Genomic DNA, 21,051 nt, shown 5'->3' with positions numbered 1-21,051 from the left:
TTGTAGTATCCATTGTCATTGGTCCTTAATACATCACTCAACTCTTTCGTTGAGACCTGTCTCACAGCATTTTGTTAGAAAAATCAATTATTTTTCTTTTGTCAGTAGTTTCTTCCTATCGACATTAATGTCATTACTCACTTTCACCTGATAAACCACGGACCACTTAAGTTCTTCTGGCTTATGGATCATTTCAATTAAATGTCCTACCATAGGTGCAGAATGAATGCTATTCCTTATGCAGCTCTTATGTTCCGTTATCCTAGTCTTTATTTTTCTTTCAGTCTTCCCTATATAGATTTTTTTTACAGGGGCACCATATCACATAGACCACGAATTTCGAGTTACAATTAGTTAGGAATGAGAGGAAACTGAAAACACTAAGTCCTAAATCTATTTGAGATGATTTCTTAGTTTGTGGACCGTAAGTACAGCTGCCACATGGGACGTGGACCCATGGTGTTCTCATTCCCCAGCTCTCTGTAAGGGTAGGTTGAATTTTATACTGCTTTGTAATATCATTACGCATTATTTGGTCCTTCACAGTCCTACTTCTTCGGAAGGCTATTAGTGGTTTTTTCAATGGGCTTTTTCCTTTTTCCATAATCGTCCAGTTTCGGTATGATTTTTCTAATCCGATTTGACAAGTTAGTATACGTGTTTACAAAAACTAATTTATCATTTTTTCTTTGGCTATTGATTGCTGTTCCAGTATTGCTTCCTGATGGTTATTATCAGCTCTCTTCATCACCCGTTTTGTCAATTCTTTAGGGTAGCCTCTTTCATATAAGTTGTTTCTCAATTTGTTGGCCCCTTCCAATATACTTCCAATAAAAGCATCACTAAAAATACATTCATAGTTATCTCTAATACAAAATATTGCACTTATGTCTGAGATCCATTATTACACATGTGTCTCTATTTATGGCACTACTGACCACAACATTACCTACATAACACTCTGTTACCTAATACCAAGCTTCGCTGTTAATTAGTTCATCGATAGAGGACAAGCTTTTCAGTTTGCATTTTGTTTTTTCGTCCTCACCTAGCCTAACTGGGTACTCTAAATTCCCTGATGCAGCGTTCTATTCATTCACACTTATGTCATTCATACATCCTTTCATTCTACAATCCACACTACCCAAACATGTTTCTTTCCTATATAGATTTTCACAATTCCAGGAAATTCTTCAGGGGTAAATTTTAGTATCACAACAGTCAGTTATGTAGTGACCCTTAGGTCGTCTTATATTCTTTACGCTTCTTGGTCAAGGCTCTTGTGTTCAAATCCCATCTGTTTCATTTCTGGGCCAGAATTCCAAAAGGGTATCTGTGAGAAGCAAGTGTATAAAGAATGGATTTAATTATTAAACCAACTTCTATGCAATTATATTACTACATCTAAGGTATACTATTTACCATGAAAGAGAATATATTCTTTAGTCATTAACCATTAACATGCACGGTTTGGAAGGGAACACTATCACAGCACAATATCATTTCTTATGGTGGTTACCATTAGGCTGGTCACCTACCCTCTTTATATTTGGCAGTAGTACCCCTATTGTTCAAGGGGGCATCATTCACATATTTAGTTTCTCAAACCCCATATTATTATAGAGGTAAATCATTTACCTTCTAGCATTTGCATATAGGTCGTTTATCTTCCTCCATCCAGATATTTCTCTCTGAATGCTCCTTTATTCTTGGTGCCCGTGATGTATCTTTCTGTATTCACCTATTTGGGCACATATAAATACAAGGGTGTATCTTATCACCACTCTCAATGGGACTGATCATTCATGTCCTTCGCGTGATCTGCACGACTCAATTAATTAAATAACTCAAGATAGTGTACCTTAGTTATGTATTCCTGTTTCCCAGTCACCCGCGTTGGCTGTTCCCAGCTATTCCTGGCTCCTCAAATATCATTATCCGAGGTAGATTCCTCCTTTTACTCTAACAGAGTCAGGGTAAAGATAGACACAATATCGCGTGTTACATCTTGCGTCCCTTTTGTTTGCAGAAAGTCTCATTACTTTGGCTGTTTAAAGTGTATCACTTACTTATTGTTTGTAACATCGATAGTTCCGGTTCCCACGTAATCTTTAGTCCGCTTCTCGATTACACGGCAAAAGGCACCTGTTGAAGCAGGACAAACGCATTTTTAAATTTAGGCGATACCGCTCTATTGATGTAGCTCTCTTATAGACTATCGTTCATTTCCCCCATCGATTTACTTACTTTCTATCTGGAGGGCTGGATTGCTCTTTCTTCGCGAGTCACTGCCAGTGCTCTCTTGCTTCTACCGACGTCTGTTGAATCTTTCTTCTTCCGGAAGCACTTGCCCGCGTCACTGCCGGTTCCCCTTTCCGGCGTGTTACTATTTTCGTATTCTTATTTACATTTTCGTTGGTAGGCGCGGTTCCGTTTACCCAATCGCGTGTTGTCACGTCATTGTTCCGGAGTTGAAGGTCCTGTTTTTTTTATCCTCACAGCTCTGTGTTTGTTTAGTCTGTTGCTGCCGAATTTTGCACAAATTGTAAGGCTCCTATTTCTTGGTCTCGTACTACTGTACTCAATATATATGTTATCCCCAGACCGTTCCCCTTGGAGTGGTTCTGAGGGTACCTGGAGGCGTAATCTGGGAATTGTGAGTTCTCCAGAGTTCCAAACAAATCGATCTCTGGGAAGCCCCATTCTGCGAAAGCGTTGGAGACGATGTCTTTGTGTATTCGCCATTCGAGAAGCGAGAAGTCTCTGCTCAGTACGTCCGCCAGAAGATCGAGTTCCCCTGTAACATGTTGAGACAGGAGGAACATCTTGTGTTTGAGAGCCCACTTCCATATGTTCTGGGACAGTTTGGATAACCCTGGAGAGCGAGTGCCCCCTTGCTTCTTCAGGTAATACATGGCTGTGGTACTGTCCCGGGTAACTGTCTGAAAGGCCTTCAGGGCTTTGAACACTGCTAACAGCTCCAACAAATCAGCCATCTCTAAGTGGATTGGAAATTGCATCACACTCTGTTACACTCTTGCCAAGAGAGATCTGCCCTTCAAGCCTAGCGCACACTACTTGGGGCACGGGGGCTCCCATAGCATTGATTGCAAATGTCCCTCTCAAGTCCATTTGCAAGGCGGCAACCTGGAGTTCTGTACACACCTTTGCAAAACACTACTGTCTGGATGCTCACTCTAGGTCTGATTCTCAGGTGGTACAAGCGGTACTAAGACATCTCTTCACTACTGTTCTTTCTCTCCTCCCTCCTCCAACTCTGGGTAATGCTTGCTAGTCTATGCACAGCATGTGATTCTAGGCAGATTCACAAGCATCAGAAGACATGCATTACTTACCGTAATAGCATTTCTGATGCTTGTATCTGCTTAGATTCAAATGCGCCCACCCTTCCTCCCCGCTCGGGAGGGAAGGAACATAGACCTCTCACTACTACTACTTCTTTCTTTCTGTACTCACTCACGATAGTTGTAATGCTCTCTCACACAGGAAAAATACAATCAGAGGGACCTCAACGCATGAGGGATTTTGGGTACACTACACGTCACGTTAGGGATAGTGTTACAGGCACGTCCATGTCGACCTCCCCTTTCGATCGACGAAAGACAAGATGCAATACTCTGCGATTACCACTAGATCTCAGACTATATGCACAGCATGTGAATCTAAGCAGATACAATCATCAGAAATGCTATTACGGTAAGTAATGCATGTCATACGGAGTTACTGGTGACATTGAAAACCATATTCTGGCCACAACCATAATCAGAAGCATTGGTGAAGTCCGATCTAACTTCCATAAAGAGTGACGTATGCCTTGTCATATGGTCGATTTGGTGTGCAGAACACACTGCACATTTCTTACTCTTTTCCACGTATAATTCTATCCAGATCTTGGTTTCTCACCTTTCTTCTCCGTTGCTGAACGTTTTTCATTCACTGTAATTTTGGAAGAACCATAAGTTCTAATGACCCAGGTGATCCAGATTCAAACAGTCTGAAATCTTTGTTATAACATTTGGTGTCTTTGACTCGGAAAGGCACCCATCTGAAGGTCTCATAGCAAAATAAAGGCTTGCTTTCAAGATAAGTTATTTATCTACAGTGCACGGTAATCCCCTCCCCTCCTTCAGTGTATAGATGTTTCAGTCGGAGTCAAAGCAGCTTCTGTCTCCTTTGAGTCACTTGACTCTGAATGTTTGCTGCAGCGACTCTTCATTCAATCAGGTCTTGTGGGAAATCTATTTGGGAAATCTAATAGTGTCTTGTAATGTGTCACCTTCCTCTCAGACTACTGTGAGTATTTGGAATGGTGTTTGGGGGTGGGGGGTTAAAAGGGGCTGGAAAGTCTGAGTACAAGTTGCTATTGTTCTCACAATTCCATAGTCCCCATGAAAGTATTGCACTTTATTTGTAGATGTGGCATAAATTAAACGGGGTCAGTGTACAGTGTGTTTGTGGATGGGAGAATACCCACATGATTTATATGCTCTGGCTCTCTTGAAATGCAATATGCCTATTAAATTATGCTGAGCAGAGCATATTCTGGTCCCATCCTGAACGCCATTGATGGCTCTCGAGACTGTGGGGAACTCTGTAGATTAGTTTCTGCTTAGAGTAAATTAAAATATTTTGCATGAGAATAACTTGTTTTTTAAATCAACATCTGTACTTTGTTACAAGATTACTTTACATTGAATACATTCTCATAAGACAATTATATTTTGTCATTTTCAAAAATGTTTAGTATAAACTGTTCTGTTTTTTAAGGGACATAAAAAGTAAGAATGTGCTTCTGAAAAACAACCTCACTGCTTGCATTGCTGATTTCGGACTGGCTTTAAAGTTTGAAGCTGGAAAGTCTGCAGGGGATACACATGGTCAGGTAAGCAGAAGGGTTGATTCAACCAAAAAATGAATTTCGTGTACAATTGTATGAATTTATGGAGGGAAACAGATTGTCTATTCAAATTGCATAAAGCACCGAAAAAATCCAGTTTTGGAGATATGCCCATTTTATGTAGTGCTTGGATACTAGGGCATCTACGCATGTCAGTGCTACTTACTCTGAACACTTAAATTACTTGCACAACAGCATCTTGAGTCAATTGCCATTTCACCATTAATTTGGGTATAACACCTAGTTCTATCATGCTCAGGTTATTGTTTCTCCATACGTGTCTGCGGATCTAAGCACCCACAGCAAGTGCTGGGAATGGAGTACCCTATTCTCAGTATTCTGAAAATTAAAAAGGGAAAGCAAACCTGTGCCCCGGGTATCAGTCCCCAGCCCCGGGTGGCAGTCGCAGCGCACTGCTATGGGGAGAACCTCTGGCGATAAGGACACACATGCATGCCCAAACACACAACTGCATGCCGTTCTTCGACAGAGCTGTCGAAACAAGGCTGCACACCAGTGGAAGACACTTTGCGACCGATCAACTAAGCGCTAAAAAAGCCAGCTGCGATTCAGCAACCGCCTTTACAGGAAGGCAACAAAGAACAATCTGCGCCAATAAGCGTGCGTAAAACCAACTGGACGGATGATTCAGAAGCATCAAAACATCAGTCGAAAAAACAAAAAGGTCACACTGTGACAGAAAAACACCATAAAATATATCAGTCATAAATCTCACACTCGTGCCGCCCCTGAAGATGTACATTAGTATGAAGAGGCCCATTCCCCTTTTGTCCCAATGTCTTTACAAGAAGAAAAGACCCTGTGGCAATTGTGTTCCTCTTAGCAGAAACGCCTAAAACAGGGACTTGGACAAAAGAACGCTTTGAGGAAACAATGGACACAGTTTCTTATTTTTGTCCATTTTCTTTTTATTTATTTTTTCTTTTTTTTATGAACAAATTTCCCATTCTCCAGAAGACATTAGACCTGGAGATGTCTCAACCCTTACTTAAGTCCCCACAGTGCCTTCCTTCGCCCACTCCTACATCCACACACATTCATAAACACCTCCCATGACTCCCTACAATGGAATAATCGCACAGATCAGGATGTATGGTGTGTAGACCAAGACAGACCTAGTCAAGACCCTGATGAATTTTATCAGGATGACCCGATGTCACCATTGACACCCCAGATGTTGCAGCACCTGACAGTGGACATGCATCTCCTGTTGACGATCCTTTGTTGTGCAACAACTTAACTTAAAAAGGCTGCTCATCATTTCCGTAGCCACACCAAGGAAACAGTAGTTGATAGCACTGACATCGTGAAAGCCAGGCCATTCCTTTGCTAAAAAGAGAATTAGCCAATCTCTCATGACACCTTCGCTTACTAGGGCAGTTAACCCTAGAGTGTGAAAAATATTCAGACCTTCGCCTTCAGACCCTTTATACATCCCGGGACATGTAAAACCCGACTCCCTGGTAGTCGCCACTACCAGAAAGAGAGCTGGTGTTCTACTCTCAACTTCAGAAGCACCCCCTAATAAGGGATTGACCATGCCTATACACTTTAGGCAAACGCATAACTACCTCTGGGGTGTGCATAACTAGAATTGCAAACAATACCACACTGCTTGCAGGTTACAACAGTACACAATGGGATGAGCTGCTCAAACACCTTGACTCAGTACCTGAACCTGTTCACACCGTATCAAGATCTCAATAGAGCAAAAACAGGTGGCACAAAACATACTTAAAAATGCCTTGGACTCAGCTGACACTTCAGGGAGAGTCATTGCTGAGGGAACCCTACTTAAATGACACTCGTGGCTCTGTGATTCCGGGTTTAACCCAAAACTCAAGCAGCTCTCATCAACATGCCAAGTAACGATGCAGTCCTGTTCGGAAAGGCGGTTGATGATGAACTTGAGACCACAAAGAAAACAATACGCTAAAAACTTTAGGACAGATTACAAATAAACCATATGGATAAAAGAGCGCATTCAACATGCAGCGTACTTTTCATAGCCGAGGGTTTAATAGATCCAACCAACCTGGATTTGGAGCATCTGGATCCTTTCTGCAGTTCCCAAACTCAATCTTCCTCTTATCAGTCGACCCAAAAGAGGTGGTTTCGCAGAGGGAAAGGGCGAGGCAGGGTTGAAACCTCTGAAGGCTCAACTTCCCCTGCCAACAAAGGCGTTCCAATTCACGTTCCCTCCCAAGCATCCCCAGTCGGGGAACGCATACCCCTATTCACCCAGCAAGGGGAGGGGATAACGTCAGATCGCTGGGTGCTCGCTACAGTGGCCAAAGGGTACTCTATAGAATTCATCGACACCACCCTCCTCGTACAAGAATGTCTTCAGAACATTTCCTTATTCTACAGGAGGAGATTCATATATTACTGTGAGAAGTAGCTATAGAGCTGGTACAACCTCTAGAGTAAGATCAAGGTATTTATTCAGTGTGCTTGCTTGTTCCAAAGAAAGATATAAAATGCACCCAGTTCTGGACCTGCGCCCTGCAAACACAAATGTCGGGCCTCAAACATTCTGAATGACTACGCTGCAGGAGGTAATTCCTCAGCTTAAACAGGCAATGTTACATGGCAACATCGGACATGAAAGATGCATGCTTTCATTTTTCAGTGTTGCCAGCGCACAAAAAATACTTAAGATTCAATGTGGGGGACAAGCACCACCAATTCAGGGTGCTACCTTTCGGCATAGCTTCAGCCCCCAGGGTGTTTACAAAGGTCCTAGCGGTAGTGGCCGCTCACTTGCGAAGGCAGTCTATTCCCGTGTACCCTTACTTAGACAACTGGCTAATAGCAGGAGACACACCTCAAATGTGTCGGCAGTACACACAGCAAACAGTCAAATTAATGTTCAATTAGGATTCCCCATCAACGAGAAATAGTCTAGTCAAGTGCCCGGCCAAGTAAAACAATTTCTGGGGGCACTAATTCGAACAAACGATGATCTGGTCTTCCCCCTCCAATGAGACGGTACAAAACATGTTATTTCAAACCCCTCCTTACATAGCCGGTCGTCGGGTAACAGTGAAAAAGGCAATGCGCCTTCTAGAAAGGATGGCTTCCTGTATTAATCTAGTGTCAAATGCCATACTGCGCATGCATTTAATGTAAAAAGTGGCTAGTGAAACAATTGGTGCAAGCAAGCGGTCTATGGGACAACCTAGTGGTGGTTTCGCAACCCCTGCTTCAATCGCTACAGTGGTGGTCCAAGGACAACCTTTTAAATGGAAAACCTTTCAACACACCTACTATGAAAGCCACTCTTAATACAGACACATCCCTAACAGGGTGGGAAGCACACTTTCGCCATCACACTGCACACAGGGACGGGACACAAGCATTAACCAAGAAACATATCAACCTGCTGGAACTACTAGCCATCTTCAAAGCACTTCAAGGTTTCAGACCACAGCTAGTACACAAGATAGACCTGATCCTAACAGACAGCACAACAGCTATGTTATAAATAAACAGGGGGGTGCATTCTCCAGGGATATCCAAACTAGCCCAGAACATTGGCTGTGGGCACTAAAACACATTTTTCTCCAGCATTGGATCTTTCATGGATTCACATGCTTAGAATATTCCCCATCGTCAGGCTGGGAATCCTCAGTAAGTTATATAGACGTTTTCCATAGGACACAAGTGTCAGAATTTTTCCTATCTACGTCGTTTTGGGCCGCGCCCGCCGGCGCCACTAGGACGTAGGAGTATATATAGCTCCGCCCCCGCGGCTCCCTCAGATTTCAACCGTCTTCCAAAGTGGTGGGATTACCTCGCGTATCTGCTCTTTGGTTAGTTTGTACTTTCTACTCTGCGACTGTTCTTCTCAAGAGGTGTACGAAGGGGATGGTCATATGGACTGCATTTACTGCCTTCATCCTCACCACACAGCGGACACTTTTGAAATCTGTCAGGGTTTCTCCCAGAAAACCCTCAAAGATCGAAAAAGACGCCTGGTCGATTGGCTCAATGACGCAGCAGGTGCGTACCCGGCTTCGGAGGTGGGCTCGACGGCCTCAAAAAGTACATCGGAACCCCCGACGAAGAAGGCACGTGCTGCCAAAAAACGAACCTCGGAGTCGGCCGAAAAACTAACCTCGGAGAAACATTCGGAGAAACATTCAAAGGCCTCCTCCTCTTCACACAAGACGCTGTCTTCCTCCTCATCTAAAAAGGAGAGAAAAGAACCATCTAAATCCTCCTCCGGAGACCGTCGTAAGTCTACCTTAAGTCGAGAGGCCGCGGCCAGCAAGTCGGCCCCAAAAGCGGCGGGAACACCTCAAGGCCCTGCGCCACTGGCTTCGCCGACGACCCGCTCGTCGACGCCTGCGTCATCGGCGGCTCCGCCCACATGTCAGACTGCGGCGGTAGGTAGGAAACATATCGTCAACGGTGGTCCCGTCGATGGGATGGCAACCGGAGGTTTTTGATCCCGTCCCGCCGGAGGCCCTGCTTCAACCAGAGGCGACTTTCTCCATCTCGTCGGCTGACGGGGAACGCGACATGGTCGCGCGCCCAACCGATCTGGGGCTGCAGCCGACTAGCGCAATGTCTCTCTTGGGTGTGGGTTCCATCCCTACAACCTCGTCATTACTGAACCCCCAGGCGGTTCTGTCCTTGGAGGTGCTAAATACGCTGCAGAAGCTATTACAGTGTTTGGACACACAAATACCCCAGCCTAGGGCCCCGACACGGATACAGTCTACACCATTCGTCGACGAGCTGGGCCCGGCTCCTCGCTCGGCGACCAGGATTACGGCCGCGTCCCACGCGCCGGAAGATTGCCCTATCCTGCAAGAAGAAGGAGAACTGCAGGACTCTGACCGTGAACGATCAGGTTCAGACAGCTCACTATCCCCCTCAAGGGACCCAACTTGGGACTCTGAAGCAGAGATGGAAGCTCCGAGAAGCCCGGTACAGCCATCGCGACCTGACGACGTGGGTGCATTCCATGCCATGATGAGTAAGGCGTGTTCGGAGTTTGGCCTAGTCCCTGAAGAGGAGAAAAAGGATCGTTTTCTTTTTGATCATATGGGCAAGAGAAGGAAATCCATATTCGCCATCCCGATTTTGGATCATGTCTGGCAAGAGGGCCTGAAGACCATGCGGCACCCGTTCTCTGAGCCGGCAGTGAAAGGTCGTTTAGCGAAGAAGTTCAAGGCTCTGGAATCGACTCCCAAGTGCCTGACCTCTCAACCTTCGCCGGAGTCGGTGGTATCTGCGGTGGCGGCTAGAAAGGCCAGGTCTCAACATAAATGCACGACCCCTCCAGACAACGAGGCCAGGAGACAGGACGCTTTCGGCAAGAAGGTGCTTTCCGTCGGCGCGACTACAGTTAAAGCAGCCTACTCCTTGGCTATTATGTTCAGGTATGACAGGGAAATGTGGCACCGACTGGCTCCTATCTTGGAGCATTTGCCAGAGGAACATAGAAAGTACACCATGTTGCTAGTGCGGGAAGGAGAGGAGGCCTCCAACCATGCTATAAACATTGCCGTCGACCTAGCCGAGTCCGGTTTTAAGCAAATCAATAATGGCGTAGTTCTACGTAGACAGGCCTGGCTCAAGTGCACTACGTTCAGACCGGAGGTGCAATATAAAGTCTTGGATATTCCGTGTGATGGGGAGCAACTGTTCGGTGAAAAAGTTGATGAGTCCTTGAAGTGGATACTGACACGGCGCGGTCACTCAGAGCCCTCCAGAGTGGTAGGAATTTTCGGTCCTTTCAGAGGGGCCTCTGGTAACTCCCGGTTTGGGTCATCTAGAGACCGAGGTTTCAGCAGGCCCTCCTACTCGTCCCAAGGCTACAGGCGTGCGGCCCAATCTTCTCGTAGAGGCAGAGATTACCAAACCTCCAGACGGCGGGGTGCCTACCCTTCGTCGACGAAAGATAAACAAACCAAGAACCAACAATTACATGTTTCAGGACGTCCTGGGGAGCCGAGTGTCTCGTCGCATCGACGAGTGGGAGCGCATAACAGACCGATGGGTTTTGGACACGATTCATCTGGGCCATTCTCTACAGTTCAAGGGCAAGCCACCACACATTCCACCGGTGTTCTCGGCCCAGCCCCACCTTCAAATACTGCTACAGGAGGTGGTGCTTATGCTGCAGAAAGGGGCTATAGAACTGGTCCCGGTGGCAGAAAAAGGACAGGGAGTGTACTCTCGGTTCTTTGTTGTCAAGAAACCAAATGGAAAATGGCGTCCCATTCTGGATCTACGAGCGCTCAACAAACTGCTCAAGAATTTAAAATTCAAAATGCTGACTCTTCAGGAGGTGATCCGATCGATACAACCCAGAGATTATTTGTTGTCGCTAGACCTTCAGGACGCATACTTCCATATCCCGATGCATCGACGGCACAAAAGATTTCTGCAGTTCGTCGTCGGACGAACCCACTATCAGTTCAAGGTCCTCCCGTTCGGTCTAAAATTGGCCCCCAGGACGTTCACCAAATGTCTGTCTCCAATAGCAGCCTGGTTAAGAAAGGAAGGTCACCATGTGTACCCTTATTTGAACGATTGGCTAGTGAGGGGACTGTCTCCGGAAAGAGCACAAGAAAGCCTAGATGCCACCCTGTCCCTCCTGCAACGTTTGGGCTTCGCAGTGAACTTCGACAAGTCCTCGTTAAAGCCTTCAAGGACCTTGGTCTTTTTGGGGGCAGAGTTCCACACACAATCGGGGCTGGTGAAGCCATCCCTCGAAAGGATTCACAGACTGCAACAAAAGGCATCGGAATGGGAGGTCGACACCGGAGTGTCAGTACGAAGGTACATGTCTCTGCTGGGGACCATGTCATCCTGCATACCCTTGATAGACAATTGTCGCCTCTTCATGAGGCCTCTTCAGGAATTCTTGGCGGATCGATGGGCACAAAGTCGAGGACGCTGGTCGGACAAGTTGACCATAAACGGCCAGCTCGTACAGGTGCTTCAATGGTGGAGAATCTCCATACACCTAACAAAGGGAATGCCCTTACTGGAACCTGCGTTTCAGAAGACAGTGGTTACGGATGCTTCTCTAACTGGGTGGGGAGCTCATCTGGACTCCTTACAGGTTCAGGGTCGTTGGTCATCGGAAGAGTCCTCCCTCCACATCAACCTGCTAGAGTTGAGGGCGGTGCGTTGGGCCCTAAAATCCTTTCTGCCACAGATAAAGGGCTCAGTGGTGAGAATCATGACAGACAACACAACAACAATATTTTATCTACGAAAACAGGGAGGAACTCGCTCCAGGAGCCTGTCGACGGAAGCCCAGGAGATCTGGCATTGGGCCGTACAACAGGACATACATCTGTTGGCGTTCCACTTACCAGGAGTAAAAAATGTGCAAGCAGACGCTCTCAGCAGGGAGATGAATTGTCTACACGAATGGGAACTGAACGATCAGCAACTGCACTGTGTCTTTGCGGAATGGGGTCATCCGGCCCTCGATCTCTTTGCGACGAGAGATAACAAGAAATGCTCCCAATACGCGAGCAGGTGGCCACAACAAGACTCGCTAGGGGACGCGTTCTCCTTCCCGTGGACGGGCAAGTTTCTGTATGCCTTCCCCCAATTCCCTCTCATCCGTCGGACTCTGCAATGGATCCACAGATATCCTTGTCGGGTGATCCTGGTGGCCCCGTATTGGGCCAGACATGTGTGGTTCTCTGATCTACTTCACCTCTCAGCGGCAGTACCAATGAGGTTCCAGAAGATCCCCAACCTTCTGTCTCAGGAGAAAGGGACCGCTTGGCATCACGACCCGGACAACCTCAGTCTGACGGCCTGGCTCCTGATTTCGCAAAGTTTGGCGCGTTAGCGATTCCAGCGTATTGTCGTCGTATTTTGCAAGCTGCAAGGGCACCTTCCACGAACACTTCATACACATACAAATGGAAAAGGTTCTGCATATGGTGCGCAGGTCAACCAGGCCTGGTCCCGCGGGCGATCACACCGGAACAACTCCTACCATACTAGTTGCTCCTGTTTCATCCATAAAGGTGCATCTAGCTGCAATCTCGAGATTTACTCGGAAGAGACATTCCATTCCACTGTGATCGACCCTCCCTATTTGAGGTTTTTCAGTGATAAATTTGTGCTGGCCACTAACCCGCATTTCATACCTAAAGTACCTTCCATGTTCCATAAACACGCTTCTATTGTGTTGCCTACATTCTTTCGAACACCGTCTTCAGTGGCAGAGAAGACTCTCCATACATTGGACGTGAAAAGAGCTTTAAAATGTTATCTACATCGCACTCAAAGCTTCAGAGACACAAGACAACTCTTCGTAGTTTATGGTCCTGCGGCTAGGGGTAAAGCGATTTCAAAACAAGGACTATCCAGATGGGTGTCTCTGGCCATTTCCTATTGTCATTCCAAGGCCGGAAAGCCGCTAGAAAAGCGTCCAAGGGCCCATTCAACGAGATCTACATCGTCGTCGACGGCTTTGTGGTCCGGAATTCCGCTGGGGGAAATCTGCCAGGCGGCTTCCTGGTCGGTACCACACACGTTTACCCGACATTACTGTCTCGCACAGCAACATGCTGAGGATACACAGATTGGGTGGACAGTACTATGTCACCTGTTCCAATAAGGTAAGCCCCAAGTGGGGTTGCATCCTTCGGCAACTATGCTTTAAAGTGTCGTGTCTTTTACGGTTAACATGCTATAATGTAATGTGTTGCCATAGTAAGTGGGCACTGTGATTGTTGTGATGTTGGTTTGCATACACGCCTCCAATGTTGGGGGATATTGCTATACAATCTATTCTAAGCATGTGAATCCATGAAAGATCCAATGCTGGAGAAGGGAATAGTTTCTTACCTGTAACTCCATTTCTCCAGCATTGGTATCTTTCATGGATTCACATGTGCCCGCCGGCCTCCCCTGAGCATGCAAACCAGAGATCCCCCCGTAATACTTTGAGGGAGCCGCGGGGGCGGAGCTATATATACCCCTACGTCCTAGTGGCGCCGGCGTACGTGGCCGAAAACGACGTAGATAGGACACAAGTGTCGGAATTTTTCCTATGGAAAACGTCTATATAACTTACCGAGGATTCCCAGCCTGACGACGGGGAATATTCTAAGCATGTGAATCCATGAAAGATACCAATGCTGGAGAAATGGAGTTACAGGTAAGAAACGATTCCCTTCTCCTGGCACAACATGTTCCAGGGGAACCCAATTCTCTGGCAGACATACTAAGCAGAATTGCAATGCTTCCCTCAGAACATGACTGGCAACTAAACAAATGTACTACACAATGTCTTCTCAAACTGGGGATTCCCAGAAATATACCTCTTTGCTACTCGAGAGAACACACAATGCCTAGACTACTGTACAGGAGCAGGTGGATGCCTCCTTTCTAGTCTCCGCCCCTCACCACCATCTTATTGGAGTAGCAGACAGAGCTGCAATTGGGAACGCATGCACCAGTTTATGCGACAAGTCCATACCTTATCGACTGATATACACTCAGCCATTCAGAAGATGCTCTCATGTTGGGACTGTGGAAGGAAGTCACCAAGTCGGATGCCCACTGCCAAAATGCCAAAATGTGGCTATATGAATCATGGATGGAACGCTAAGTAAAAGCCTGACGACAACAGAATGATGTCATGAAGATGTATAAACCTATGTGCAGACGATATGAAAATACTTAAGACTGACGATGTGACTGAAGTATGAAGAGAAACATGTACCTAAAAGTGAAGTAACCATGCAAATAAGATCAAGTAACTTGCTGGCCAATAACTGTAAATACGCTGTAACGTAAGGTTGAAAAAGCATGTAGACGCTTGCTAAAAAGATGTATATACAAAACATTTAGTATGACCATTGGAAGAAAATGGTCGACGGCCCGTGTTAAAGAATAAACCATAGCTACCTCAAAATACAAGCCTAGGATTGCAAATTGAAGAATTGTTGAAGGAGCTGGGTTTGTGTGCAGAATAAGGGAGTAGTGGGGATGACAAACTCTGGATCAGTTGGGCGCTGGTAGGGTATGGTGGCCCAAAGGTCGCTTGTTGAGCGATTAGATCAATTATATGGTCCAGTCAGGTCATTGTCAATAATTTGTTTATTTTTGGTTAGTTAGCACCAAAGAAAACATCCTTGTACAAATGAAATGATTGACATGGTAACTCGCTACACAGCCGACCCGCGTTTCAACCCAAGTCTTTTTCAAGGCTGTGATTTGGTGATGTGCACCGTGAAGTGACATAGGGATACCCATTGTTTATTTATACCATATATATTCCATTCAATATGCATGTATTTAATAATTTGTTCCAGTCATGAGGAAAGGAAGCACATTGTGATAACAGATTAGTAATTTAGCAAAACCCGTGATCATGAGTGGTGGTGACGGGGTAAATGACAGTGCAGACCATATAGCAATTGATGGTTACATTTAGGCATGACAAGATGTATAGTTACAGTGTGAAGTCAATTGAGACAGAGTAAGAGACAATGTACCAACGGAGAGAAAGAAAAGGGAGAGTCAATTAGTTGAGTCAAGGGCCAAAAGAATTTGGTAAGACAGCCTAGTTGGGTAACTGTAAAGGAAGCAGAGTCTTACCCAATTAAGTTGAAGGGTGGACTTCAATTACTGTAAGCTGGTCCTCCCAGATAAGGGCGCCAGGGGTGCTGGTTAGCTGATCTGACAATAGATAGGGTTTTCAGCAGGGATGGGACCCATGGATGAATGGCCGATGTTAATTACATATCAATGGGAGAAGTGGGGTGCAAGGTAGTAGCAATTGGGCAGGAGGCCAGGGAGGGACGTCTAAGGGCGTCTGCTGAGAGGCTTACCGTTGGCCGGGTCCGGCGAGTTTGTTGCGTGCGAGCGTTCTCAGGAATTAGTGTGCTGTGGATCAGCCCTACTTGCGGGAATTTATAAGAGCATGAAGCGGATTGGTTGGTTAGTCAAGCAGTGTGATTGGTCTAAAATGGCCGTCCCACGTCATGGGTCCTGTCATGGTTTACGTCAGAGGGGTGAAAATAGAATGTAGGGGATTTACCCAGACTGAGCCTGAACAGGATTGGTACATGTAAGGAAATTACCACAATTGTATTCATAATGCATGTGTAGGCAGAAACTCTCACAGGTTTGTGTGCTGCTGATTTACAGGAAAACATGGAAATCATGGTCACTGTTTAATCCAAAAGTAATGGCACGATATTTGCATATCAGTTTTGCTTCTTTTTGGCTTAGTTGTAGTTCTCTGTCTCCACTCCTTATGTTGGTTGATATTTTCTCCAGTCCCACGAAGGTGATGCCTTCCTTGTTGTCCCACTGGTGGACTTCCTGCCAGTGTAATGCCAGTGGATATCTGGTGTCCTGGGAATGTAGGGAATCAAGGTGTTCCCTGATCCTTGTTCTGAGCTCTCTTAGTACTCCCAATATATTTGCGATTACATACACAGTTAATAGCATAAACCACAAATTTGGATCTACAGTTGATGTATTCTCTGATTGAATGTGTGTCACTGGTACTGAAAGTCACAGTCTTGGTCGTTGTAGCGAATTTGCACATGGAGCAGTTTCCACACTTGTAGAAGCCCACTGGTTTGCTGCTGGTGAGCCAGTTGCCATCAGTTATTGGAATAGGCGCCATGAATGATCTAAGGATGTTTTTGAGTGTTCTGGCCTTGGTATAGGTTAGGATTGGCTTGTCTGGGATCCAAGCCTTGATATCTTCATCTATTGATAAGATATGCCATTGTCTCTTCAGAATCTTCTGTACTTGATGGCTATCACTGCAGAACTGGGTGATGTATCTTATTGGGCTGTCATTTGTTACCTGTTTACTGGTGGGTACCTTGGGAGTCAAAAGCGAGCTGCGTTCTCTACTGTTAGCCATGGCTATGGCTGCTTGTATTGATTGATCCGGGTATCCCCTCTCATAAAAGCGTCTGCTAAGTGTTGCACATTCCTTTCCATATGATGGCCGAATAAGGGAGTATGTTGGCCTGAAGTCAAAGAGGCTATGTCGAGAGATGGGTGCAAGGCACACAGGGAGTCGAATGAAAAAGACCATGTGCATAAGATATATTTCTGCTAGGATTATTAGGAACAGGGACATTTGCAGATGGCAAGTATTGAACAAATACAAGGGTAAAAGCCTATGGGGGTGGAGTGAGCAAGTTTCTAAAGGCGAGAAAGGGGAAATTACATCCTTTTTAATAACATCAAATGGCAGTAATTTAGAGGCTGAAACTGACAAAATCGTGGTCTCCCAACACGTGATGAAGAACTCAAAACAAAGACTATTCATTAGAGCTTGAGTTGAGATAGTGGTGTGCTCACACTTCCCCGAATGTCCCAGAACAGTGAGCAGACTACGAGGTCAACTCACAATGATGGGCTTTGGCTAAGGATCAGGTTGATGAAATGCGTTGGACTAATTGGGAAAACAAGATAACAAGCTGACGCAGCTTGAACACGTAGGTTTTGTTCTATTTACATGCTGCTAAGGAGCCGAAAGTCCAAAGTTGGTTAGGGTTGGCAACCAATCAAAAGGCCTGCCACACACTTTCCTACACTATGATATGATCGTTTATTTATATAGCGCCTATACACAGTGTGTCCTAAAGCGCTTCAAGGCGAGGAAGGGAACAAGTGAAAATACAATGACATTCTTACAGGCCATGAACAGTAAGGATGTGAAATTAACTATTGTACTCAGCCTGATGACATTTCAGATAGTGCAAGAGCTAAGACATAGATAAGGAAGGGAGTGGAAGAAAATGGAAATAGACAAGCGACTACCGTACTAGGCCTCACGACATTTCTTGTAGAGCCGGAGAAAACAAAAGGTGAGGGAGAGGGGTGCAGAAAGGGAGGGAAGAAACAAAACAAGCGACTATCGTACTAGGCCTGATGACATTTCAGATAGTGCTGGAAGGGTTTGGGGGGGCAAATAAGGGGAGGGGGAGCCGACAGACGAGGTTGCTATCATACTAGGTCCAGGGACAATTCTGATAGAGTAAGTGCATAGAGGAAAGTAAGGGGAGGAGATAGGGAAAGGGAGAGGAGAAGAGAACAGAGAGTAAGCAGTAAAAAGCGTGGAGAAGCAAGAGGGGAGAGCGAATACAATTGCAGAAGGCAGTAGTAACACATAATGCTGCAAGCCTGGATACAAGATGAAGATGGGAACAGCATTATTCAGGGTGCGCACCATGAATCAATGAAGTCCATAAAAGTCAAATCCAGCATTAGCCACAAGACAGTGATGGTGAAACCAGAATGTATCAGGACAGACTCATGCAGAATTAGGCTGGAGGGAGTAAGGGGGAGCAGGGTAGAAGAATCAAGCGAAACAGGCAACACCTGTGTGCGAGAGGGGGGGCACAAGGAAACATCACAGGGGGACCAAAGGGGTGGGTATGGCTTGTGGGGACAGAGGGAGTAAACACATGTTGGTGCATGCTTACCTGCTGTCTGAGCAGGGGATCGGGCCCTGGATCCTCCTGGTCCGAACAGATCCAAACCGGAATTGCCCTTATGTTCGACTGCCCTTCGCTTCGTTGCAGTAATTTGCCAGCTGCCATATTTTCTGCTATAATCCTTGTCACCTACGTAGAAGTAGCAGAGGTCATTTCCTACAGGCAAGGGGCAGCCAATGAGATACTGGCCCTTATACAATTCCATAAGTAGATATGTTCCCCTATTCCAATTTCTCCCGGCGATAGGTTTTATGAAATGCAGCATAGTGTGACGTCATAAACGACGTATGTGAAAGTATATAAACTCTGTACAAACACAATTATGTGTGAACATTGAGCATCTACTTCGATAGCTGTCATATCACCCTGCTTTCTTTCATTGAGATTAAAGCAGTATTTTACCATCTTCTTTTGGTCTGTGTGATTATTTGGTCTGTGATGTTTACTGGTAATTCCATCTAGCACACAGATTAAGAGCACATTACTCGTCCAGATTTCCCCAGACAGGATACAAAGGGAACGCACTACTAATGCATTTGTCAAGGAAATGTGCATACAGGCCCCACCATTCCCCCACCTCTTAACACAATAGTCCACAAGCTGCACTGGGAACAAGTAACACTTATCCTGATAGTTACAGTGCTGGCACGACAGACCCAGTTCTCACACCTACAAATTATGTCTTTGCCCTCCCATGAAACCACCATGCCCATCGGACATGTCCCAATCGAGGGACAACACTTCACCCCTGCCCTCAGACATTGAATTTAGCAACCTGGCTGCTGAGGTCATAGAATTTGGTAACTTAAACCTAGGGCAAAGGTGCATGGACATTCTAAAAGAAGCATGCATGGAAGATTTGTGTTATGGGGCAAAGCACGTACTCCATCCAATTGAATGTTCACTTTCAAATATTGTACACTATCTACTGTATCTGTTAGACTCAGGCTTAGTCTTCAACTCATTAAAAGTGCATCTTGGTGTTCTCTCTGCATACTCAACTTTGCAAAACAAGGTGTCATGGTCGAAGGTGCCTTTAGTTAATGCTTTTATTATGCCCTCCAATTTCTTACTCCCAGCTGGGACTTAAATATTGTACTTGCATGACTCATGGGTGCCCCTTTTAGAGCCTATGCACAAAGCCAGTCTTAAACATCTCACTTATAAGACATATTTTCTAGTGGCTATTGCATCTATCAGAAGGGTCAGGGAACTGCAAGCACTATCAGTACAAGATCCTGTTATGTTAGGCACAAAGACAAGGTAGTACTGCGCACACACCCATGTTTTTCACCAACATTTTATCTCAAAATTCCATATGAATCAGTCCATAGAACGTCCTGCTTTTTTCCAACACCCCACAAACTCGGCAGAAAGCCTTCATACCCTAGATGTAAGATGGACTGTGTTGTATTACCTACAAAAGACTGAACCGATCAGAAAAACAGAGTTTATTTTCTAGTCATAGCCACAGGAAGAGAAGGTGACCTGATTTCTAAATCAGCAATTTCAGAATGTATTGTCAACTGCATCCAACTTTGCTATTCTCTTGCTAAGAGAATGCTGCCATTTAAGCCTAGCAACTGTAGCTTTCATAGCAAATGTGCCCATACATGACATTTGCAAAGCTGCTACTTAGAGTTCAATTCACACTTTGATCCAACATGACTGCTTAGACGCACATTCTAAGGGTGATGCACAGGTGGGACAAGCAGTGTTAAAATACATGTTTACAGCTCTACCTTCAAATAACCCTCCTCCGTCTCAAAGTACTGCTCGCTAATCTATGCGCAGCATGTGATTCTATACAGATCCACAAGCCTCTGAAGGCATACATTACTTACAATAATTGTATTTCTGATTCTTGTAGCTGCTTAGATTCACATGCGCCCACCCTTCCTCCCCCTTGGAGTTGAAGGTTCTTGGGAAAACTCAGATATTTTACACACCTCATGATCACTACCTACTCTCCACGCTTATGCTTTACAGTTCCTCTTGTCAGAAACAAATAATCGGAAGGACCTCATCACGTGGGGGATCATGGGTACAGTCAAGATTACACACACGCTTTGTCGACGTCCCTTTTCGAACTTCGTAAACTTCATGTTCAATACTGTACACTTACCTTAGATGTCTGCCTATGCAAAGCATGTGAATCCAAGCAGATACCATCATTTTATTGCTGATGCTTGTAAGTAATGTATGCCATATGCTGCTTAGGGTTGTGTGCTTTTTCTGTGTGTCTTTGTTGCCAGTAGTTTTCCCCAAAGCAGCACGCTGCTACTCCCTTCTATGGTTGGTGGCTGACACAGTCAGAAGCTTGAAGGTTCCCTCGAAATGTCATTGTCTTCCGAAATGGAGCAGTTGCTGCCTTGGCCTTCTTCATCTGACTCAAAGGTGTCGGTAGGGGTTGTTAGGGAGAGTTATCATTTTTATGCTTCATCCCCTCTCCTAGTGAGACCCTAAGCACTTTTTGCTGAACTCCTGGATTTTTTTTCTCAAATACTGAATGAGCTGAGCCTTTTTCCACTCATTCCTTCTCATGTGCTCTGTCTTTTGTAATTATTCTTTGTATTCTACCTGTCCTATGGAGTCTATTTTCCTGCATAACCTTTAAAGACATCTGTATTTTCTTATTGCAGCACA

At 45.4% G+C, this 21,051-nt stretch overlaps 1 protein-coding gene across 3 annotated transcripts in view; it reads left to right on the top strand.

Annotated features, from left to right (window-relative positions):
* Positions 1-21,051, top strand: part of ACVR2A (activin A receptor type 2A) — an 853,417-nt gene that overhangs the window by 646,703 nt on the left and 185,663 nt on the right. For all 3 annotated transcript variants that reach the window (XM_069616514.1, XM_069616513.1, XM_069616515.1), the window contains one exon: positions 4,789-4,903. In XM_069616514.1, the coding sequence (XP_069472615.1) occupies positions 4,789-4,903 (115 nt within the window). The remainder of the gene's footprint in view (positions 1-4,788; positions 4,904-21,051) is intronic.

The sequence above is a fragment of the Ambystoma mexicanum genome, chromosome 9 (genome assembly GCF_040938575.1).
Source record: "Ambystoma mexicanum isolate Mex_15411 chromosome 9, UKY_AmexF1_1, whole genome shotgun sequence".
In the NCBI taxonomy this organism is placed as follows: domain Eukaryota; kingdom Metazoa; phylum Chordata; class Amphibia; order Caudata; family Ambystomatidae; genus Ambystoma; species Ambystoma mexicanum.
The sequence above is the reverse complement of the archived record's forward strand: the minus strand, read 5'-3'. Positions and strand labels throughout refer to the sequence as shown.